This window comes from Felis catus, chromosome B4, assembly GCF_018350175.1.
Source record: "Felis catus isolate Fca126 chromosome B4, F.catus_Fca126_mat1.0, whole genome shotgun sequence".
Classification (NCBI taxonomy): Eukaryota; Metazoa; Chordata; class Mammalia; order Carnivora; family Felidae; genus Felis; species Felis catus.
In genome coordinates, this window is record NC_058374.1 from 19,371,241 (window position 1) to 19,397,401 (window position 26,161).

A 26,161-nucleotide genomic window follows, 5' to 3' on the forward strand; every position below is an offset into this window, starting at 1 on the left:
CTGACAGCCGTGCCGCTCTTTCAGCTTCTACAGATGACAGTGCAGCCGAGAAGAAAGGCGGAACCCTTCATGCTGGCCTCATTGTTGGAATTCTCATCCTGGTCCTCATTATAGTAGCCGCCATTCTTGTGACAGTCTACATGTATCACCATCCAACGTCAGCAGCCAGCATTTTCTTTATTGAGGTAAGTGTCAAGAATAACACATGAAAACCACGCTGGTTGGTGAACTCTGTGCATTTGCTCACACCACCTGTATTTCATATTCAGCTCGTGATTTCTGCATTTTGCAGTCGCAAGCTGGCAGATTTCACACATGCATGCCCGCACGCGCACACACACGCATTGATAGATTGCTTTCATATGATAAGTTCACTTATCTCAGGAGCTTTTAAAGAAATAAGCCCTCTTGCTTTTCACAGATCTAAAGAAAAATCGAAACCATAACTTTTTTGTCCTATAATACCAAGTATGTTAACCAGCTGTTCTCCTGATCCTAGAAGGAAATTCAGCATGTGCTTACTTCGCTTAAATATGTGGATGATTAAATACTAATTGACTATTAGTACTCCATACTAATTGAGTATTTGTACAATACAATAGGGTAGGCCTGCTCTCAAGATGCTCCCAAGCCATTTAGGGAAAATATAGCTTTCACTACGGAAGAACAGTTATAACCATAAGATAATGGTATGTGCCATCACCATTTTGTGTAATGTTTGTATATGGAGATATTTACATATAAATGTGCACGTGCATACACACACACGCTCATACAGACACAAAGAGAACACTATGCTGAATTGGTGTTCTGTTTTCATGTACAGAATGTAGATTTAGTTCCAGTTCCCAAGAACAATCAGGTAGGAGGACCAAGCCAAGCTCTGATGACCAGAAGGCCTGAAATTGGGATGCCGGGAGGCCACTGGGTAAAGTTCATGTCACATTCCGTGCCCCAGACAGTTGGAATTCCTGGGACCACACATGTGCAGCCTTCATTCCAGCCTCTTAATGGGGCGACTCCTATTCCAACCCCAAATAAATACTAGAGCAATGAAGGAAATATTCCCACTTAGAGTTTCAAGCCTACAAATTTGAAATCTTTTCCAATTCATTGGGTGACGTACAAAAAGGTTGCTTAGAATTTTGTTCACTTGTTGGGTGAGAAATTATAATAAATTTTAAACTAAAGAATTACCTTTGTCCTGTATAATAGGGAGAGATGTGTGCTAATGAATTAAATAATTGCTCAAAAGGCCTACATGATCTTCAGCGTCTGTAGAATAAAGTGCAGTCTCCTGAGGTCAGCATTCAAGGCCTTGGCAGTCTGTATCTTGTTTACCATTTCGATCTTTATCTCATGGTTCTTCAACCTGGAGGCGACGATACCATCATATTTCATGTTGTGCTCTTCTCCATACACACTTCAAATTTTTAAGGCCGCATAAGCAAGACATTGCTCATTCTGTTTCCTCCACCAACAAAGCCCTCTCCACTCCAATTCTTAAATTCAGGATCCAAACAGGCTTCAATGCCCATAACCATCTCTCTGTCTGGACAGCTGAGCATAATCTCTCGTCCTCCTGAAATTCCATCCACAGTAATTCATCCGTGTCTTTCTATAGCATTTACCTCTCTGTTTCACATTAGAAATAAATACACGCATGATTTGTTCCCCCCCACAGACTTAGAAGTTCCTTAAGATTTGGATTAAATCACAAAGTTTCTTTCAAATAGGTATTCTATCAATATTTTCTGGAAAAAATATCCTTCGACATCTCGAACTTCCGTTCAAGTTTCACAATTATGAATTCCAGAAATGGTGTCCTCATTTAAAACCAGAATAATTGAGAAACAGCCACATGTTTCATTTCGTTGGAAAGCTGTTTTTAAGTTTTGCCAACATGCTTTCCGTGGAAGAAAGCCGAAAACTTTCCCGGGTCGTGGATGTATTCCTCAAACCCCTGACATGTGACTCGCTGCCAGCCTTCAGTGACTAATCAGATATCAGGCTGCTGCTATAACCCCTTGTATGTTTAAGCCTTTTAATGCACTGGGAAGTTTATCTTCTGACATTGTAATAAAGAAGATTCTGTGAAATACCTAATGGTGATGGCATTGGTGGCAAATTGCACAGGGCAGAGGGCCTAGTTCACGTCAGTTCACGGCAATCCCCGTGTGGATGCAAGGTGAAACTGTAGAATAGCGAAAGCATGGTGTTTTGTTTTTTCATTTGGCATTCATCTTATAGATAATTTAGTTCTATACCCTCATAAACAAAGGAAGAGACTGAAGCTCAGAGTGGGGCAGTGATTTCTCCAAGGTCAAAACGCCACAGTTTTATAAAGAACCCTCTTATCTCTCCACACTCCGATAAGCAGACTCATTCTGCAGGTTCCTCAGTTTTTCTCCCCTCTGCCTGTTTCCTTCCCACTGGGGTCAATGGCCAATTCCTACTCAAATCCCTTCCTCTTCAACACCCCTGCTCGCTGTCCCCGTGTAGCTCACAGTGACTGGTCAGCAGGTGGTTTTTGAAGATGATAATCATAACTTTACTATTATTAAAACACAAATGTTGACAAACTTAAAACACAGATCCCTGGTGACTGCACAGTTACTGCCATGCCAGATCCAGGAATTTGAAAGTTCTGAATTACTGATTAAATTAGAGGCTTTGGCACATAAAGAAATTGAGTTTACCAGTATCGTGTAAATTGCTTTTCATATTCTTCATTATTCTGCTCTCTACTTTTTAAATGAAGTTGATGTACTGTCTCCCATTGTGAAAACAATACTGTTCATGATAGAAAATTTGCAGAAATGGAAAGAAGAAAAAGTAGTATCATTTATAGTCTCAACACGCAGAAATAATCACTATTACTATTTTATTTTCTGCTGAAATTTTTGTATGCATAATTTGATGTTTGCCCACATAGTATAACTGTGATTTCACTGAAGTGCAAACTGGTATTTTCTTCAAATAACACTTCCCTGTTTGTAAGCATCATCGTGATGGCTGTATACTATTCCATTCAACGTTCATTCAGAAGCTTTAGATTGATTTGCCTCTTCTGCTGTAGAGTGGTGTTTAGAAAGTACTGAGGGCCTGACATTGCCAAAAGTAAAAAAGAACCTTATTTTACCCAATTTGACTGTATTCGTTTCCTACTGCTGCTGCAACGAATTACCACAAACCTAGTAGCTTAAAAAAACACAGGCTTATTATCTTACAACTTTGGAGGTCAGAAGTCCAGAATTAGTGTCAGCGGGCTAAAGTCAAGGTGTCGGCAAAGCTGGTTCCTTCTAGAGGTTTCAGGGGAAGTCGTTTTAATGTTGTTTTCAGCTACCGGAGGCTGCACACATTTCTTGACTCCTGGCCCCTTCTAATCATTCCAACCTCTGCTTCTGTCATCACATCTTCTACCAACTCTAAACCCCTGGTCTCCTCCTTGTAAGGCCCCTTGTGATTGCATTGGGCCCACTTGGATAATCCGGGATAATCTCCCCATCTTAAACTCCCCAATTTAATCCCATCTACAAAGTTCGTTTTGCCATAGGAGGTGACATTCACAGGCTTTGGCTGTTAGGACGGGGACATCGGAAGGCTATCATTCTACCAACCACAACCTGCATCAAATGTAAGATGCATCACACACTACCCATTAAACTTGTCCTTGACCATAAGACACCTTCCAATTATTGCGAGATGTGATCCAGTGTATTTCTTGTGTGTTTCACGATGAAATCCAGACTGCATACGGCACTTGTAGGAATTAGTTCCTGTGCTAGACATTGTGTGTAGTGTGGTGAAACTTAATGACTTTGCCCTTGAATAGATAGACCAGAGTTCATGCAACCAGTCTCATATTGTGGAGCACTGGGGCTCTTCCTTTTTCTTTTCTATTATAATTAGCCCCATCATGGCAATAATAATGGTAATAGTGAACATTTATTACATTCACTAGTGGAAGTGATTTATACTTATTACCTCATTTAATTCTCACCAAGATTGTAGGATGTACTAGGCTTATCTCCATATCATAGATGAAGAAACTGAGGTACAATATTTAGGTAACTTGCTCAACATCATGGAGTTACTGATGGAGTCAGTTACTGATGGAGTCAGATTGATTTAGTTACTGATGGAGTCAGAATTTGAGCCCTGGTTCTCCAGAGACCATAGCCTTAACCACTGGGCCATGCTACCTCTCTGTATGTAAAGGGGCTTTCTTTATGCAGTGTATGTAAAAATATGGGAGGATATATATCTAAGGATTCTCAAAAGTAGAGCCAATGGAAGGAAATAAACTATTTAATGGCACTTAAATATTGCCAAAATCATTGCCCAAAGTTGTGTACCAATTTATGTAGCTACTGTTGCTATTATCAATTTTTAGTGAAGATAATGACAGTGACTGTTGTCTCTGTGTTTTGTTCTTGCAGAAAATATACACCAGTTACTGTACATTTCATGGATACCAACCCTCTTCCTCATACAAAATATGTAAATGAGCCTTAGATTTTTAAATGTAATGTTTGTAGTGAAAAATTGGATAAAATGGGAATTAAAACTCTACAACTACATCCTTATATGGAATGCTAAGTGAATGGGACAAAAGGAAATAAAATGACAAAAATAAAGAGAAATGTAGATAGGAGTCAAGAAACCTTGTGATAAAGCATAGCAGCACCTTATATATTGTGCAATTAAACGACAATTAAATTGCCGGTTCATCCCCTGTGTCTTCATATACAGGATCAAGTACAGATTTTCATTCTCCTAAGACATTCAGTCTTTACTCAGTCTGGCAGAATAGTCTATTTTTCATGAATTTATCTTCTTTACTCCTCTGTCATCCTCTTCAGATTTTATCCTGAGCATTTTCTTTTATTTGTTTATTTGTTTGTTTGTTTTGGGGGGGGGCAAGGGGGAGAGAGAGAGAGAGAGAGAGAGAGAGAGAGAGAGAGAGAGAGAATCCCAAGCAGGCTCTGCACCATCAGCACAGAGCCAAATGTGAGGCTTGAGCCCACAAACAATGAGATCGTGACCTGATCCTAAATCAAGAATTGGACACCCAACTGACTGAGCCACCCAGGTGCCCCTTCTTTAACGTTTTACCAGATGGCTTTAATTTTGTGCTTACCCAACTGACTTTTCTCATGAATTTTCAAAAAGATACCTGATTTTGACCCAAATAATATTATACAAGAATAACTAACATATTTTAAAATCTTTCTAAAAATTAGATTTATTATCTTGAAATAAAATAGCAGGAAACAAATATTCAAATACTCACATGCTCCTTAAAATTTTGATAGATTTTAACAAAACCACTGTCTCTTTGGAATAAGCAAATACACCTTAGGTTCTACATTACATTTAATGTTTGCTGAACATTTCTAGGCATAGATTCTGTGTAAATTTCATTGTTTCATGAATATGGGCTACAGGGATAAATATTTATACTGCTGAATACTATTACATATCATAATTTAAGATTTCTAAATAAAATGCATAAAATATAATCTAATTGAAGGTCAAGAAAATAATATTAGAAAGTGGTAATGAAATGGAAAAGAATTCTTATGAGAGGATTCTTTGTGAACTAGAAACAAAATAATTTAGACTAGCAATCTTAATGAAAGACTTTATTTTTTTTTAATATGAAATTTGTTGTCAAATTGATTTCCATACCAGTGATTTCCAAACCAGTGTTTCCACCCAGTGCTCATCCCAACAGGTGCCCTCCTCAATACCCATCACCCACCCTCCCCTCCCTCCCACCCCCCATCAACCCTCAGATTGTTCTCGATTTTTAAGAGTCTCTTATGGTTTGGCTCCCTCCCTAACTTTTTTTTTCCTTCCCCTCCCCCATGGTCTTCTGTTAAGTTTCTCAGGATCCCCAAACAAACAAAAACTGAAGGAATTCATCACCACTAAACCAGCCCTACAAGAGATCCTAAAGGGGAATCTGTGAATGAAAGACTTTAAATTGAATAGTGCCCTTGATTTTTCTTAGTATTTAAAAAAAATTTTTTTTAACATTTATTTATTTTTGAGACAGAGAGAGACAGAGCATGAACAGGGGAGGGTCAGAGAGAGGGAGACACAGAATCTGAAACAGGCTCCAGGCTCTGAGCTATCAGCACAGAGCCCGACGCGGGGCTCGAACTCACAGCCCTCACGGACCGCAAGATCATGACCTGAGCTGAAGTCGGCCGCTTAACCAACTGAGCCACCCAAGCGCCCCTTTCTTAGTATTTTAAACAATGGCTGGTAGTTAGACATTTATGTCCAGATTTGATCTATATTAATAAAAATGAAGATAAATGGCTAAGACCCTAATGATAAAGATGATCAATACCTTGGAAAATAGATTCCATGAGTAAAATAGTAAAAGTTTTTGTAAAGTAACAACTAAGAATACTTCATCATGCCTCTGATGCTGTAAAGTACTACTGACCACATCCTCAGAGTGAAAGAAATCAGTGCAAAAGGCTCATTTAAAGATGATAGAGAAGAAAGCAAAAATTACAGGCACAATGCCACTCATATCTCAGGAGGACACTAAGATAGTGCAGTGACAAGGGAGCGTGCCTTTAAAAAGGATGAAATTCTGGGACACCTGGGTGGCTCAGTTGGTTAAGCATCCAAGTCTTTGATTTATTGATTTATTGATTTATTTTAACATTTATTCATTTTTGAGAGAAAGAGTGAGACAGAGCGTGAGCGGGGAAGGGGCAGAGAGAGGGAGACACAGAATCTGAAGCAGGCTCCAGGCTCCGAGCTGTCAGCACAGAGCCCTACACGGGGCTCAAACCCACGAACTGCGAGATCATGACCTGAACCGAAGTCGGACACTCAACCGACTGAGCCACCCGGGTGCCCCAGCATCCAACTCTTGATCTTACCTCAGGTCTTGATCTCAGGGTCATGAGTTTGAGCCCCATGCTGGGGTCAACACTGGGTATGGAGTCTGCTTAAAAAAAAAATTTTTTTTTAAGTTTATTTTTGAGAGAGAGACAGAGCATGAGCAGGGGAGGGGCAGAGAGAGAGGGAGACACAGAATCTGAAGCAGGCTCCAGGCTCTGAGCTGTCAGCACAGAGCATGACATAGGGCTCGAAGTCACGAACTGTGAGATCATGACCTGAGCCGAAGTGTGACGCTTAACAGACTGAGCCACCCAGGAGCCGCCCCCCCCCCCCCCCGCCCAAGAAAAAAAATTTTTTAAAGGATATAATTCTTACCCTAATGATTGGAGAAAAGACTGGATGGAGGGCTGAGCCGTCAGTGTGATAGCCACTAGCCCTATGTGACTGCTGAGCACTTGAAATGTGGCTAGTCTAGAATGAGATGCATATAAAATACCCACCAGGTTTTGAAATTTGAGTACATGAAAAGAGCATATACTAGCTCATTAATTATTTCCATATTAATTACATGTTTAACTAAAAATATCTTGGGTATATTGGGTCAAGTAAGATATATTATTAAAATTAATTTGGGGAGCAGTCCGAGATAGCAGCGCAGGAAGATCCTTAACTCACCCCCTCCCACGCACACATCAAATCTGCAACTACATACTGAACAATTCCCTATGAAAAAGAGCTGAAAAACAGCGGAACAGCTCCTTCATAACAAATGATTAAAAGGCCACATGGAGACAGGTGGGAGACGCAGAGAGGCAGTCTCGCCAAAAGCCCCACCCCCACATGGCAATTCGGAGTCAGGAGGGATCTCACAAATCCACAAATCCGGAGCTTCTTCCTGAGGAGTGAGGGGTTTCTGCCCCACATCAGCCCCCCACTCCCCAGTTCTTGTGAGCTGCACCACAGAGACCGACTCCCAAAATGTCTATCTTTGAAAAACAATGGGGCTGCCATCCAGGAGACCCAAAAGGTTGTAGGTACTAAGGTACTAATTTTAAAGGGCTCAAGTGCAGAACGACCCTTCCCAGGGCCCAGCGCAGAAGCAGCAGTTTGAAAAGCACCTAAACTATATGTGAAGGAGATTCATTTGCTAATCTTATTAATGCATCTGCTGGAGAGGAAGGAGCCTCTGAGACTCTCTCCAGAACTGGCAAGCACCATTTTTGCACTCTCCCACTACCTCCTTGGTGCCAGTGGGGGTCCACAATCCCTGCGCTCTCCCACTCCCCTGCAAAAGTGCGCAGGTATGCCCCAGTCCCAGTCCCGTGCTCCACTCCTCCGGGAAGCCCAGCAGGCATGCACTTTGTTGCCACCCCACTAAAGCCAGTAGGCATGCCCCACCCCTGCACTCTCCGGTGCAGCCTTAACAAAGAACTGGAAAAATCATTCGTGTGTGAAGATTAAACAACATGCTACTCTACAACCAATGGGGGCAATGAAGAAAGCAAAGGAAAAATCAAAAACATACTTTGAGACAAATGAAAATGGAAGTACAACACACCAAAATCTCTGGGCTGCAGCAAAACAGGTATAAGAGGGAAATTCTAGGTTCATTCATAGTGAAACAGGCCTAACACAAGACACAAGAAAATGTTCAAATAAACAATCTAGTATTACATCTAAAGAAACTAGAAAAAGCAAAAGCAAACAGAGCCTCAAGTTAGGAGGGAGGAAATAACAAAGATCAGAGCACAAATATGAAGGAGAGACTAAAAAGACAGTAGAAAAGATCAATAAGCTCGTTCTTTGACAAGATAAATAAAATTGATAAACCTTTATCGTTTGAGAAAAAGAGAGAGAGGGCTCAAATAAATCAGAAAGAAAAGAAGAGAATTCACAACTGACACACAGAAATAAAAAGGATCCTAAGATAGTACTGTGAACAATTATACGTGAGCTTAGAGGCATAAATAAATTCCTAGAAACATACAGTCTTCAAAGACTGAATCATGAAGTAATAGAAAATCTGAATAGACCAATTACTAGTAAGGACATTGAACCAGTAATCAAAACTCTCACAACAAACAAAAGTCCAGGATAAGACAGCTTCACTGGTGAATTCTACTAAATATTTAAAGGAGATTTAATACCTGTCCTTCTTAAACTCTTCCAAAAAATTGAAGGGGAGGGAATGCTTTCAAACTCATTTACAAGGCCAGCATTACTGTGATACCAAAAGCAAAGACACCACAAGAAAAAAAAAAAAAAAAGAAAAAAGAAAAGAAAACTGCAGGCCAATACTCCAGTGATCATTGATGCAAAAATCCTCAACAAAATATTAGCAAACCGAATTCAACAATATGTTAAAATAATCGTACACCATGAAGTGGGATTTGTTCCAGAGATATAAGATAGTTCAACATTTGCAAATCAATCAACATTATACACCACATTAACAAAACAAAGGATAAAAATCCTATCATCTCAAGAGATGCAGAAAAAGTATTTGACAAAATTCAACATCTGTTTATGATAAAAACCCTCAAAAAAGTGGCTATCGAGGGAACATCCTTCAATATAATAAAGGACATATACGCCAGGCCCATAACTAACATCATATTCTACGTGAAAAGCCAAAGCTTCACAGCTACAATTAGGAACAAGAGAAGGATGCCCATTCTTGCCATGTTTATTCAATATAGTATTAAAAATCCTAGCCAGACCAATTAGGCAATAAAAAGAAATAAGAGGCATACAGATTGGAAAGGAAGAAGTAAAATGGTCAGTAGTTGTAGATGACATGATCTTATATATAGAAAACCCTAAAGACTCCACCAAAAAAAGTTAGAACTAATAAACAAATTCAGGCAAGTTGCAGGATACAAAATCAATACACAAATATATGTCGTGTTCTTATATATTAACAACAAACTCTCAAAAAGAGAAGAAGACAATGACATTTACAATTGCATCAAAAAGAATAAAAGCCGTGAAAATAAATTTAACCAATGAGGTGAAAGACCTATATGCTAATAATTATAAGATATTGATGAATAAATTGAAGAAGCCACAAATAAATGGATAGGTACTCTGTGCTCATGGATGAAGAGAATTAATGCTGTTTAAAAGTCCATATTACCCAAAACAATCTAGAGATTCAGTGCAATCCCTATATGATGTCAATTTTAAGGCATTTTTCACAGAAATAAAGCAAATTTGTATGGAATTGCAAAAGACCCTGAACAGCCAAAGCAACTTAAGAAAGAAGAATACAGCTGGAAGCATCACACTCCCTGATTTGAAACTATATAACATAGCTATCATAATCAAACACTGTGTTATTGGCAAAAAAAAAAAAAAAAAAAGAAAAAGAAAAGGACACAAAGATCAAAAGAACAGACTAGAGTGCCAGAAAAGTTAAACTCATACATATATAGTCCATTTAGAACAACAGAGGCAAGAATATGCAATGGAGAAAGGACAGTCTCTTCAATAAATGATATTATTGAAGACATCCACATGCACAAGAATGAAACTAGACTACTATCTTACAATACACCAAAATTAACTCGTTTATCAAAGACTTGAAATGTAAAATCCTGAAACCATAAAACTTCTAGAAGAAAACATAGGTGGTAAGCTCCTTGACATCATTCTTGGTAATGATTTTTTAGATCTGACCCCAAAAGCAAAGGCAACAAAAGCAAACATAGAGAAGTGGTGCTACATCAAACTAAAAAGCTTCTGCACACCAAAGGAAACCGTCAACAAAGTGTAAAGACAACCTATTGTGAATGGGAGGAAAATATTTGCAAATCATATATCCACTAGAGGGGTAACATCCAAAATAAATAAAGAGAAAAGTCTGATTAATGAGTAGAGGACCTGAATAGACATTTTTCCAAAGAAACCATGCAGACGGCCAACAGGAAAAGATACTCATCATCACTAATCAGGGAAATGTAAATCAAAACCGCAATGAGATATCCTTTCACACCTGTTAGAATGGCTATTATCAAAAAGACAAGAAATAGAGGCATGTGGGTGGCCCAGTGGGTTAAGCGCATCTGACTGTTGATTTCAGCTCAGGTCATGATCTCACGTCTCATGAGTTTGAGCCCCCGTCGGGATCTGCACTGACAACACGAAGCCTGCTTGGGAGTCTCTCTCTCTCCCTCTCTCTGCCCCTCCCCTGCTCACACGTGTGCACCCACTCTCTCTCTTTCAAACTGAAAAACTAGACTTAAAAAAAGAGACAAGAAATAACAGACGTTGGCCAGGATGTGGAGAAAAGGGAACCCTCACATGCTATTGGTGGGAATAAAAGTTGGTGCAGCCACTATGGAAAACAATGTGGAGGTTCCTCAAAAAAATAAAAATAGAACTACCCTATCATCCAGCAATTCCACTTCTGTGTATTTATCCAAAGAAAATGAAAATACCCTACATTTATTGCAGCATCATTTCTAATAGCCAAGATATGAAAATAACCTAAGCATCCATTGATGGATGAATGGATAAGGAACAATATTACACACACACACACACACACACACACACACACACACACACACACACACGAATACTACTCAGCCCTGAAAAAAAGATGAAAATCTTGCCATTTGCGATAACATGGATGGGAGGTATTAGACTAATTGAAACAGGTCAGACAGAGAAAGACAGATTGCCATATGATTTTACTTATAAGTGGAATTTAAAAAACAAAACAAATGAGCAAACAAAACAAAATTCATATTGAAAACAAAATTCATACAGAAAACAAAAAGTGGTTACCAGGAGGGAGGGAAGTTGAGAGGTGGATGAAATGAGTAAAGGGGGTCAAAAATATAAACTCTCAGCTATAAAATCGAGTCATGGGGATATAGTGTACGGCAAAGTGAGGATAGTCAGTAATATTGTCATGTATATTTGAAAGTTATCAAAAGAGTAAATCTTAAAAGTTCTCATCACAAGAAAAAAAATTTTTTGTAACTTTGTATGGCTTCAAACCATAGCTAGACTTACTTGTGGTCATCTAACAGTATAGACAAATATCGAACCATTATGTTGTCTGCGTGAAACTAATACGTTATATGTCAATTATACCTCAATAAAAAGTAATTTCACTTATTTTTACTCTTTATGTGGCTACTAGATAGTTCTAACATTATGTATATGACTCCCACTGTGTTTCTATTGGACAATGCTGATTTTGGAGGAAATCTTGCAGAGAAGAGGGGATTAGAAAGAAAATCTGGGGGCGCCTGGGTGACGCAGTCGGTTAGGCGTCCGACTTCAGCCAGGTCACGATCTCGCGGTCCATGAGTTCGAGCCCCGCGTGGGGCTCTGGGCTGATGGCTGGGAGCCTGGAGCCTGTTTCCGATTCTGTGTCCCCCTCTCTCTCTGCCCCACCCCCGTTCATGCTCTGTCTCTCTCTGTCCCAAAAATAAATAAACGTTGAAAAAAAAATTAAAAAAAAAAAAGAAAGAAAATCTGGATCTCTCCATATTTTTTTTTGAACATAAAAAGACAAGTAATTTTTAACACAGGGGAGAGGAGAAGGTTGGAAACTCGAAGAGGGAGATGGCTGATAAAGCTATCTAATACGTTGTCCACTCACTCATTCATTTAGTCAAATTTGTTGACCTCCTATTAGGTGCCAGGTCCTCAAAACACAGAGATAAGCAAAAAAGACAAGAGAAAATCATTGCCTTCATGAAGCTTACATTCTACTGGGTAGAGACAGATAAGCATATTTCAAGCTAGGTGTGGATGTCAAGTTGAATGTTTAGTTTTACAAAAGATGCAACCTTTATGTAATGCTTGAAGAAAACGTTACATTTTTTGAGCAGTAAGATATTTAACCAAATAACCAAGGATATAAGAGTGTGATGACCTTTATTCCTGAGTTTTCAATTTGCCAATCATTGTCCTCATCGTTTTATCATTTAAGACTTTTTATAGAGTTCTAGATATATATTTGGAAGGAAGGGAGGGAGGGAAGGAGGGAGGAAAGGGCAGGCAGGCATACTGTTCTCTCAAACAGTTAATGTTCCTGAAGGACAAAACATTTTCATCATTCTTAAATGGTGCATACTGACTTGCATTAGAAGTCACCTGATAGCTTTCACAATAAAACCAGGACAAAATGTCTAAATACCAGTCATTGTTCACATCATACTTTGAAATTCATATTATTACTAGAGGACCAAAATGTCTGCCTTTAGTGGAAGTACCCAGTATTTTTATTATCAAAATCATAGGATGTGAAAACAAAGACACCTCAGCATGTGTGCAAACCCAGGATTCTATAACTTTTCCTGAATAAAGTGTATGAATTCCCTAAGTATCTACTTCAAATACATTTCCTTGGGGTTTTATGTTTTATCTTAAAAATGTGTATGAATTTTGCATTATCCTCTATAATGTAGACATGTTTGTTTGATATTAAAAAAATGACTTTGCCCAACCTTCAACCAAAGTCAACATTCCAAAAGATGATTCTTTTTCCTCTTTAACTTTGTGTGCCCCTGACACCCCAGTTGCATAGCTCTTGATACTATAAAATTCAGATAAATCCGGGGCGCCTGGGTGGCTCTGTCAGTTAAGCATCTGACTTCAGCTCAAGTCATGATCTCACAGTTGATGGGTTCGAACCCCCTGTCGGGTTCTGTTCTGACTGCTTAGAGCCTGGAGCCTGCTTCAGATTCTGTGTCTCCTTCTCTCTGCCCCTCCCCTGCTCGTGCTCTGTCTCTTTCTCTCTCTCTCAAAATAAGTAAACATTTAAAAAAAAATCCTCCAGATAAATCCAAACCACTAAAACCCTCTGTCCCTGGAACCTAAGTGGGCAGTGTCCTTTCTACACCTTTATTAGAGTTAGGCCCAATATAGAAATAGAACCCCAAGAGGGGGAAATAATGTGCTGGGGTCACAGAAAGCCTAGTTTCAGAGCTAAGACTGGAACCCAGGATTCCTCCTTCTGGGCTGCAGGCTGTGCTGCCTACAGCAACAAGGTAACAAGTCTCTTAAGCAGTTTGCCACTCAAGGGATTCCCCATCTCAACAAATATTTGTGAGTAACAAGGACCAGTGGAGAATATGATTAAAGAAAGACAGGCAGCTGTAGCCCTCAACTTTTCCTGGCAATGGATCGCGCATCCAGGAAAGAAGCCAGAGGACAGGAGCCAGGCAAGGATTCAAAGGCTGCTGCTGGGGAGTGTTTACTGAAAGTTTGGCATCTTGCTTTGCAGCTGCTAGCTGGATAGCACTTGGGGATCAGGAAGACACGATCCCTTGAATAATGTAGTAAAAAGACAAATTCTTTCATAGACCCATGAGTCTTTTTTTTTAATCTGGAAGTCACATGTTTTTTAAAACTAAATTTTACCCACAGGTATTCCTTGGTCTTATTTCAGTCTTAAAGAAAACTCAAGGAGAAAAAGAATTCATTGAAACAAACTGCTTCTTATTTTCATTTCATAAAGGGGGCTGAAAATGGCATTCACTTTTAATGAACTGCTATGAGGAAGGAAAGATTAGGCAAAACTTGAGATGGTTTGACACTCTTGTTGAAAAAGCTGCCTTATTAAATGGCGGCTTTCCAGAAATATAGCAAAATATAGGGGAAAATCAGTGAAATTGGTTTGCTTTTAAAAAATTAGGGCACTGTTAGTATGCCTTTGGTTTTCTTCTCTTACTTTCTGTTCTAAAACGCTGGGATTTTCTTCATGTATATCGCTGAATGTTTCTGAGACATCAGTTCAAGTTCATGGTGATTCCCTTATATATGTAATCACCAAAATATAGATTTTTTTAAATAAATGTCAATCTTTAATTTACTCTTCTGGGTAACATTTTAATTTAAATTCCTAAAACTAAAATAATGTTTCTAATTTAATGAAATATTTTCTTCCCTTCATTGGGAAGAATTATTAAAAATACTGAATAAAACGTTTTAGATTGCACTGAATTCTCTGCTCAAATTCCTTCTTAATTACCATTCCCTAAGTTATTTTTAATGGTGCAAAAGGCCATGAAATAAATCATATATATGTGTATGTGTGTATTTGTTATGTGTGTGTGTATATATATATATATTTACATATAAAATCTCCACAGGGAAGCTCTTAGTAGATGGACATATCCAATGAATAAATAAATAAAAACCTGCAGAGCTATAATTCACACGGGCAGTTGTAAACCTGAATTACGTCATTTTGAGTACAAGATATATGTATTAGGTATTCTAATCCTCTCCTTCTGTTACCACTTTTTTAAATGTTTTTATTTATTTATTTTTGAGAGAGAGCAAGCACAAGTGGGAGAAGGGCAGAGAGAGAGAGAGAGAGAGAGAGAGAGAGAGAGAGAGAGAGAGAATCCCAAGCAGGCTCTGCACTGTTAGCACAGGGCCCAATGCTGGGCTCAAACTCACCAGAAATCAAGAGTTAGACACTTAACTGACTGAGCCACCCAGACATGCCCCCCCCTTACCTCTTTAAAAAAAGATTATTCCACTTACAGTGACAACTATTGAGTAATTTCTTCCTTGTGACTTTGGTAACTGCTCTTTGTTAAAAATAAATACGTCTTTTCAATTTCTGGAAGCAGAAAATAGGAACTTTAATTTTAGCTATAATTATTGCTTCACAATAATAATGAATTTATTGTATTATAAGATCTTTCCCACCAATTTCACATAGTATAAATTTTTTTTCTGACAAAAATACAAAATTAAGCTACGTAAGTTGATTATTATGACATGCTTTGGTTTGTAAATAATACTAGAATGACTTGCAATTGTAAGCAAATTAAACTCTTTGAATTAGGACATTAAAAATATTCAGAATCTAGGGAAAACAAATGTAAAGAAATGTGTTTATTATAAATAATAGACATAATCATGCTCTTTGTTATTCTATTAGAAGTTATTAGCCAGGGGCACCTGCATGGCTCAGTCAGTCGAGCGTCTAACTTCCTTCCACACAGGTCATTGTCTCACTGTTTAGTTCATGAGTTCGAGCCCCGCATCCGGCTCTGTGCTGACAGCTCAGAGCCTGGAGCCACTTTGGATGCTGTGTCTCCCTCTCTCTCTCTCTGCCCCTCCTGGCTCGTGCTCTGCTCTGCCTCTCTCTCTCTCTCAAAAATAAATAAAAACATTAAAAAAAATTTTAAGTAATTAGCCAAAGGTAGTTTTAATTTGCAAATGCATTAGATTATTTTGCTCTGTTTCCTTGAGGTGGTAAGTCTATAAAAACTTTCCTAATATAAACAAAATAATTTTTAATTCAAAATTAAACAACTTTTTTAAAAACCACATAATAAGGAAATATAGAGTCAGAATTATTAGTTCTTGTTGTACCTTGTCTACTTTCAGTTAATTACAATATTTATATTTTAATGAAAAAGCCATTCATCTGTTAAAAAAAAAACATTTTTTAATGAACCCTGACTCTGTGCCAAGTATCATCCTTGGCACAAACTTTGAAGGAGAAATGATATTTGTTTTATTAAAAGGAGAAAACTTTTTCTTCTCTAAAGAAAATAAATTTGTGATAATTATTCAAATCTCACTGCAATATAAAGTACTAGGGTTTTAATAAGGGCGAATCTCCTAATTGTATGTCAGATTTTTTGTTTTATGAATTTAAGTCACATCATTTTTTTCTTGTTTTTCAAATTTTCCTTGCTGTTGATCTTGAAATACCTCTGATTCATTAGCTTGTAATTGGACTTGAATCTTGAGCATGTATAGTTTAATATGGAGAACATTTAATGTAGCATGAGGTTAAGTAAAGAACACTGAATTTTAGTGAAAAGTAATCTCAAAATTTATCATTTATAGTATGTAGCTGTCAATTTAAAAAGGTATGTTTCATGAAAAGCAGGATGGCATCTCACCAAATAGGGTAGGCTTCATTCTTCACCTTATACTTGTAGAGGTACACGGTCAACCTAAAATGCGTTCGGAGGAGAGCCATGAAGAATATTACGGACTTGAAATTCATGGCAGGAATGGACGAAGGACAGAGAAGTTCTAGCAGAGAAAGTGTAGAAGAAGCATTCTAGCTCCCCACCAATACTAATGGGCTGTCCTGTGAACGACAGATCTGACTTGTTCTAAATGGATCTGAGAGCTAGATATGAGGATTGTCAGGGAGAAGCTATGAAGATACAAATATGGGCTCAATATAATCACCTTCTGTTAATCACAGGTACTCTGGTACTGAGGTAGTGCTTTTCTAATAATCAGAAAAGGTACTTTTCTCAGAGGCTCCTGAGTGATGAGTTCTTCATCACCACATATATTTAAGCATTCAAGAGGCCCTTTGTTGAAGACTTAGTAGAGGGTATCTAAGCATTATAGAAGTGCTTAAACTAGAATGAATTCAAAGTTAATTCTGTCCCCGTAAGTCTAGGATGTTCTGGCTTCCTCCCGCCCCCAAAGTTGTATACGTTTCAGTACAAAAATAGCAAAGTAAAGTAAAAAGTATGATTGTACATGCTTACAGTTTCTGAAGACATGTTATTTTTTGAGTAAGTCAAAGTGAAAAAGTAACATACGCATACAGCAAGGAAGCCTAGAGCTCCTCTATTCAGAGAATGTAATTCTTTATGAAGTCATAATTGCAAAGGGAACTCAACTTGTTGTCTTTTTAGGGAGTTCATAGCATTGAGTGATGCCTTAGATTTCATGTTCATGTCACTGCAGGAGGAGCCAGGCATGGGTTTTATTGATTTAAAAGTCTGCATAAAAACAAAGGAATCTGTCAGAAAAGTATCAACTGATATAAAGTGCCTCAAACAAATCTTTCCCAATAAGGGGTTAACTTGAAACAGAAGAAATTAACAAAGAGCCACAGAAATCCAAAGTGCTATCCTTTGCTTTCTCCGATAGTCCTCTTTGCAAACACATTTCCTAAATTTTACCAAGAGAAGTTGACAGTTAAATATATACGTATGCTCTCTTTAAATAGGTAGGAGAGGCAAAGCATCCTTGACATTCTCCACTTACAAATAAATGCTTTTGTGGTTTTTCTTTCTATCCCCATCTTTTTCTTCTTTTCTCGGAAGACTAAGATTCTTCTGAGAACTTCTGGTGTAACGTGTAAGCCCTGGCCACTCAAGATCACTTCTGCTATTCGTTTCCTTCCCTCTCACATTCTGCCAAGCAGCCTGAGGGAGTTTTTCAGTATTTGCATTAAAGAAAACTTCCTGAAAGTTAACTTGGCATCTTTCCCATTCCTATTTTATTTAAATCTGTGATCGTTTTTATCTCTATATTATAATCACTGCTGAAGGGCAAAGTGCTTTTTTTTTCCCTTCTCACCCATTCTCTTAGCTGCAGCAAACACAGACTTCAAGTTGAAACTCCCATGTTTCCATAAATAATGAAGCTGAGTCACATTCCAGACAGGTGCAAATTTGTTTCCCTGACATAGAACAGAATGTAAATCCATACTCTGGATCAGGAGGAGCCGGGAGGAGACCAGGCAGCTCTTTGGTTAGCTCTCCTCCATGCATCTCCACTTAAGGAAGTATATCATTATCTCTTATTGATCTCCAAGTTATAGAGAGACAGATAAATCTCTGCCTTGCCTTGCTGCCCTTATGGAACTACAGTATTTATATATTCATTCATCTCAGCACATAGAACAATTGCTTATGTATTTTTTTCTTTTCTGATGAAAAGTAGACACAACACTAAATTATTCTCAGTAATATTTTCCTTCAAATCAATATGGTGATAGATGTATAGCAATAAATGATGCAATTTAACAGTAAGTGCAAAAAGAGTCTTTTAGATATCAAAAGATAGTACTAATGGAAGTTTCTAGGAAGTTGTAGTGGTGGTAGCTGTTATGCCCAGAATTCGTGATCCCCAAAGACCGCCAGGGAGCCGAGTCCGATGTAAAAGCAAAAGAGACTTTATTCGAGCTAGCTCGAGCTCAATCCCCTACCAGCACCAACGCAGCGGTGAGATACCAGGGAGAGAGAGCGAGTTTCAAAAGGACAAAGGTTTTATTGGGGCCTAGGGGCAGTTGGTGAGGTAATGGCTGTGGCCTTAGCCAATTGGCTGGGGAAGGGTCCGAGCCCTGTTAGGCAGGTGAGCAGGAGGTTACTCAAGGGGAGGAGGCGTGGTCAAGGTGAAGGACACAGAACAAGATGGAGTCGGCATAGTCCCGCCCTTTCAGTAGCAGCATAAATTCTTTATCTTTCAGAACATCCAGATACAAACAGGACAAACTGGATGTCAAAACCAAAACCTTACGGACAACACTGACAACAGGACTAGCTGACAACTTATATCCAAAACATAAATAAGAACCACCCAATACAACCTATAATAACAAACCGTCAATATTCGCAGAACTGAATGTTGTCAGTATCTATGTGAGAGGAAGCAAAAGGTGAGAAAAGAAGCTGGCCAGCAGACCTGAAAACAGGAGGCCCACAGTACAGCCAATAGGCATTGACTGGAAAATACAACAGGTTAATGGAAGAACAGTAGCAGAAAATGGGAAGGGCATGGGCCAACTCCAGTTGTGAGTGAGTGCAAGGCACCGGTGTACAAGTTTCTAAAGGGGCTAGAGAGGTCTAGTCTAGGGAACTCTCAAAACTGACTTTCCAGGGGCCATCTTCCACGATAGCACCCACACTAGGAGAAAAGTCTGGGAGTGGAATTGAAATGGAGTAGGATAAGGGGGCGCCTGGGTGGCTCAGCCAGTTAAGTGTCTGACTCTTGATTTTGGCTCAGGTCATGATCTCACAGTTTGTAGGTTCAAGCCCCCACATAGGTCTCTGCACTGACAGCTGGGAGCCTGCTTGGGATTCTCTGACTCCCTTGCTGTCTGCCCCTCCCCCACTCTCCCTCTATCTCTCTCTCAAAATAAATAAATAAACATTTTAAAATGGAGTAGCAAGTTAGAGAGGGAGGGAGCCAAACCATAAGAGACTCTTAAAAACTGAGAATAAACTGAGGGTTGATGGGGGGTAAGAGGGAGGGGAAAGTGGGTGATGGGCATTGGGGAGGGCACCTGTTGAGATGAGCACTGGGTGTTGTATGGAAACCAATTTGACAATAAATTTCATGTTAAAAAAAATGGAGTAGGGGTGCCTGGGTGGCTCAGTAGGTTAAGCGTCCAACTTCAGCTCAGGTCATGATCTCATGGTTCGTGGGTTTGAGCCCTGCTATGGGCTCTGTGCTGGCAGCTCAGAGCCTGGAGCCTGCTTCGGATTCTGTGTCTCCCTCTCTCTCTGCCCCTCCCCCGTTCACACACTGTCTCACTCTTTCTCTCAAAAATAAATAAATGTAATTTAAAAAAAATTTTTTAAATAAAAAAATTTTAAAAAATGGAGTAGCATAGGGACAACAGAGATTTCTTAAAAATCATAAAGTTGGAGACGGAAAGTTGGAGAAGGAAAGAGAGTCAGGAAATTTCAGAAAGCATATGTTTTTAACACCACTGAAGAGAAACAGAAGAGGGAATTCTGAAGCTGTCAATGTTACTTGAACCAACCCTGTTTCTAAAAGTCTAGAGAAACTAAATTCGCATAAAAATGAACAAAAGAAAATTTTGGAGGTGGAAGTCCAATGCAAAGATACTATAATTTAAAGAAAATAAAGGGCAGAATACTATTGCTAAGACAAAGACAGCACATCAGAAAGACATGCTTTAGAAATCTAATAAAAATTCTAAAGTACTATTTCAAAACTAGCTACAAGCATTAAGAAAATGATGCAAAGCATTAAAGAACAACTCAAATTGGCATTATGTAAACTAAAAATAAAAATCGTGGCAGACATCAAAAAAATCATTTTGGAAATGAGGGGAAAAAAACATGAATAACAAGCAGAGCAAGTAAACATAATTCTTAATTACTTAGCAGAAATAAAGGGTTAAAAGGAAGAAATCTCCTTTAGTTGAAAAGAACAAAAGGAGATAAAAAGAATTTGAGAGAGTCCACAGAGACCAAGAGTCTACAAGGCATCAAAAAGAGTTTATTGGGGGTCTTAGGGATTGCAGTCCCGGAGATAGAAATGACCTAAATGAAAAGTGTGCTCTCAATTGAATTGCAGACAGTGCAGGCTTATAAAAGCAAAAACTACAAAGTTACATAACTTGTTTTGAAAGCATTATGATTGGTGCTGGCAGAGTTTAAACTGATTATCTAATACACGATTGGCTATTTAGCTAACAAGTGTTACATTATCTCTGTTTCAGTCCAAAGTAGAAGGATGTGTTCCAGGAGGTGGTCAATTTGCAAATGACAAATGTCAAAAGTTCATGGTGTACCAAGGAGTGAAACAGGAGATGTGCGTAGGCCCTACTTCCTCCATGTCTTTTCAAATCTATGAGCGGCTCTCTTATCAATGCTGACTTCATTTTGAACCTTCTTTCATGATAGATAATGACAAATCTTAAAGATTTGCAAAGAAGATCCAACATGTGGATAATAGGAATCCCTACGGAAGAAAAACCGAAGCAATCAATCAAGCAATACCCCAAACTATGATTTTTTTTTCAAAGTTCTTGAATCTTAAAAACAAATCTAAATGTTGAAAATACTCACTGGGTACCTGAGATTACTGACCCAAAACAACCAATGTTAAGATTTATTCTACTGAATCAGTGAGTGATTTTTTTCCAAAGAAAGAAAATCCTTTGTACCCTCAGACAAAAGGAACACCTGATTTATAAAAGAACATCAATTAGATCATCATCCACATTTTGTGCCAGAGGAAAATGGGATAAAAATATTAAAGGAAAGAATATGTAGACCAAGGCTTTATGTTCAACCAAACCAACCTAGAGTGCCATAAACTATTATCAACATACAAGAATTCTCGTAATATTGTTTTCATGACACCTTCCTGAGAAAATTAGAGAGATTTAGACAAACACAATGACAACAGAGATATCACACAAGCACTGGCAAACTCAGTTCAGCCTTCTGGCACCACTCAGGATACATCTGTATACTTTCCCAATATGACTGCGCTTTGTACATTTGAAGGTGGCCATTGCTGTAACTCACATTTCATGTTTCAGCTGGCTTCACCTGTCAACAAACATTTTGGAAATTTTTAGAAAATGTTTACAATATTTTTCTAGGTTTCTCCATTTATATATTTTAAGTGCAGTTGCTAGTATACCTCTAAAATAATGTTCTATCAATTATACCTCAATTAAAAGGCAAATGGAATTGCTAATTTATATATGCTCATTGTAATTTATATAATTTATATAATACATTCATAATTATTATAATTGTTATAATTATAATTTATATAATGGGACTATATTATATAATAATATGCATAATTTATATACAGTAGATATCATTTAGTATAGTTTTTGATCTGGCATATACTGCACTAAGTGTCTTCCAATTGTAAATCTCTCAGCCTCATATAAATCCTTACAAGGGATGGGTATGTGTGGTGCAGACAGGTACCTAGTTTTTTTTTTATGTACTGGTAATTCATGTTTCCAATTCCATAGTAGATAGTGGTAAATGGTAAGTAATTGCATAATTTAAGATTAAGTTTCCTGTTCTGTCTTGTATCTCAGCATGGCCATGACTACTAATCACCCCCAGGAAATGGTTTGTGCTACTTTTAAGTTAAGGCTTTTAAGAATTGGATGTGCCTTTTACACACCTTTCCTCCTGTTTCACCACTGGATACGTGTGATTCCTAGGGAATGGAGAAGCAAAATGGAAGAAGCCTGATCCATGCTGGGAAGGAAGGTGCCTGTCTATCAGAAAAACGGTCTTGTATTATTATGTGAGCAAGAAAGCCACTTCAATTTAGTAAGCCATTGACAAAATTAAAAAGAAGGATTATTAATAGAGAAAATGGTTACCATCTAATGCATGTAAAACCATGTAAGAAATTCATTAGAATAATGAAAAATCCAAGAAAATCATTGAGCTGGATGTGTTTTGACAACCAACAAAATTGCATTAGAATTTGTTTAGAAAACATAGGAGCTAGATGGATTAAAAACCATTGAGGATATTGGACAAATCCAAATGCAAAAGAAATGAAATTGTTGGAGAAAAAACTATAATGACAGAAAATTTTATGAGGAAGATATTTATGAAAAATGACAGGAGCACATAGAAGAAAATATATTTTAAAATTCTAAACAATTATCATGTTTTTGGATTTAAATTCTTATTTACCAACTGTAAAATCTATTTAACAGAATAAATTGGGGTAATTGGAAAATTTACTATAGATCTATTTTTCAAATGAAATGATTTATGTATGGTATTTCAGTGGAACAGATAAGTAACCAGATATTAAGATCTAAAGTTCTTTTCTATTAACTCTGGTTAATAGGTAGAACTGACCGATCAGTTCCTTCAAGGGAACTTTAAAACAAAGTCAGACTTTTCTCATTGTATTGTTTTATTTTACTTCTTGGTGAACTGTAATAACAATGTGGGAGCTCCAGGGGACAGTGTATCTGTCTTCTTTATTGTTTTTGTCCCCAAGGAGAAGCACAATGCTTAGCAAATACTTGCTGAATAAATAGTCTCATCTAAAATAATCCAAGTGGAACTTCAATAAACACAATCATGAAATGATAGGAAGTTGAAGGTGGCGGGAAACGTAAAGAAAAATCAAATGCACAAAAGTCAAGTTCACAACTTTTTGCCTCATCTATCTCACCTAAAGAAAAATTAAACCCCATTTTCCTGGAAAAGACATTTGTATACTTTGAAAATATAAACAGCCCTTTAAATGGCAACTTTGATGTTATAAGATTTGACAAATTCACACATTTTTAATGCAGATCTTTTTGGAATATTTTCGTTGAGTCATTCACAGTGTTTTAAATGCAGAAAATAATGTTGATAAAAAATATTGCCCTTTTAAACAGTTATTGGCCCATAGTTATCAGGTGTTAAAGCAGACTGGAAGTCGTAAGCTCTTACTAAGTAGAGAACCTACGTTCTCATTTTATACACGAGAATGTGGATAACGAGAGACGGGAAGAGACCTGCTTAAAACCTTGGTTTCTTGGTAACGGAACCAGGAACCAACGAAATGAGGTAGAAAGAGTGTAGTTCTAGCTTTTAATTTACTAGCTTTGTGAATTTGGGTCAATTCCTCAACCCCTCTGTGTAACCCAGCCATGAATTGAAACCAAATTTTCTTTCGTCTTCCATCAGCATAGTGTTGTGAGCACTATTTTTTAAAAAATTGTCACTAGTCACTGTACGTTAATTATACTGGATTTTTTTTTAAAAGAAAAACAAATTTAATAGTCATTAGTTTCAGCCAAAAGTTGCATAAATGCCATTTATTAGCCACCCCTACCTTCTTGGATTTATTAGAAAGGTTCCTTGATTTCCCATACCCGCCCTCTTTTCTTAAGCAAGTGAGGGTGAGTTACCAAATAAGAGGAAGGGGAAAAGAACAAGCGTCATAAACAATTCACAAACCATGTTCTCGACCCCTGGCTATAATATCATCAATTGTGCAATAAAAAGTCATTTCTATAGTTTCTGATGGGTATATCTCAGACATCTTATTTTGTCTCTCTTTTTCATTTTTAAAATACTGAAAAAAATGGGAGTTACTTCCAGGGCTATAACCTGGCTCACGTAATATCATATCGGTCATCAGTACTTATCACAGTATCAATGCCTTGCTCGCTCAAACCAAGTTGTTGTGGAAATTACTTAAATCTTTGTAAAGGACAGTAGCGAACATTGCTGGAGGCCCTAAATAAAGGATAAAACACTGATATTACTCAGTTATAACACTGTATGTAAACGGCATTATAAATGCATCTGTAACACGTTTATAATTCATCTTCCACAGCACATACTCCTTAGCTTTTATTTTTCTGCCTTGCTAATGCTATAGTGTTCCCCTTCTCAGGATCATAAGTATTTTTAAATTTCAGTTTCTGCATTGGTTTGACAAGAGATCGTATGTATCCAAAACTCCAAAATAAATAGATGAAGCTTCTCTAATTTAAAAGATACCTCATGACGGATATTCGTTTTCAATGTAGTACCTTAAACACGGAAAAGGTATGCTATCTACCTTCCAAATTTTTTCTAAAACTTTTCCTTTCATTTCAACACACACACATTAAGCACATGTCATAAAACGCCAGTCAAATATTATAGTTCTATTTTTGCCCTGGTTTGATGGATAAGCATTACTCTAAATTGTCAAATGAATAGCATCCCCTCTTGGATTTGGCGGTATAAATTCTTCCGCTGGGCTATTTCCTAATCTTGTGATTAAATGTGGATTAAAGCACACACCCCTCTAGGGCAGAAAATAGCTCACTGTTTACCATTCCTAAGGTCACGGTTAATTACAGCTCAATTTGCCAGCTTTTCCTTGACCTCCCTCGGAAACCCAGTGATGCTCCCGATACAAGTAACTTTATGAGAACAGCCTCTTGAGGAACCCAGCCAGGCTTATTGTTGTAAACCGCTTTTCTGAGTACATTTATGACCAGAGCAGCAGCATCTCGCCTTTTAACCAAGTCACTGTGTACCAGTGAACTGGCCTGTTTTCACACTCACTGCAAATTACCTTCTTCAGGGCGATGTGCCTATCTCATAGCAAATTATTACTCTACTTTAGTAGAAAACAACCGCTTGTAGCAAAAAAAAAAAAAAAAAGATACTGCCAAATGCAGTATCAACACGGTATCATAAATTAAGACTAATGCAAAAGAAGACCGGAATCTTCTCTGCTTGTGTCATGGAAAATCGATCAAAACTAGAGCCCCTGTTTGCACAGTGCAATCTGGTAGATGGTATTAATATCGCAGAGGGGTTATAACTGGGGTAAACATCCGTCCCAGTCTGCGTGGGACTGCCCCAGTTTATGTCTGTTGTGTGATACAACTGTTAACGGAACTCCCATTCACTCTCAAAAGTGTCCTAATTTGAACAATAAGCCCATCATATGGTCGCCCTACGTATACTCATATTCCCTGCTTGTTATATATGGAGAGATACAGAACATAAAAACTTTAAAGGCCGAATAGCCACATGTGAATTTAATAATAATAAAAGGAACATCAAAGGTATGTTCCATGCTAAATAAAGAACGTAACCAATTACTATAAAATTCATAGGAAAGAGAGGGAGATTAATCAGGGGCAATTTTATCAAAGAGGTAGAATTTAAGGGGCATGCTGAAAAAAACAAATGTTATGCCGGGCCTAAGCAAAGAGGAAGGGAAGATGGCATTCCACATAGAAGAGATGTACGTGTGGTATGATTTTTTAAAAGCATTAAATCAAGGA

General features: G+C 37.9%; 1 protein-coding gene across 2 annotated transcripts in view; it reads left to right on the forward strand.

Moving 5' to 3' along the window:
* Nucleotides 1-26,161, forward strand: part of PLXDC2 (plexin domain containing 2) — a 448,003-nt gene that overhangs the window by 406,910 nt on the left and 14,932 nt on the right. The window contains exons 13-14 of one of the 2 annotated variants that reach the window (XM_019834014.2): nucleotides 25-185; nucleotides 4,443-4,583. In XM_019834014.2, coding sequence (XP_019689573.2) covers nucleotides 25-185; nucleotides 4,443-4,511 — 230 coding nt within the window. In that variant the 3' untranslated portion in view covers nucleotides 4,512-4,583. Of the gene's footprint in view, nucleotides 1-24; nucleotides 186-4,442; nucleotides 4,584-26,161 lie in introns of those variants that run through there. The other variant, XM_003988142.6, reaches the window with a different exon arrangement.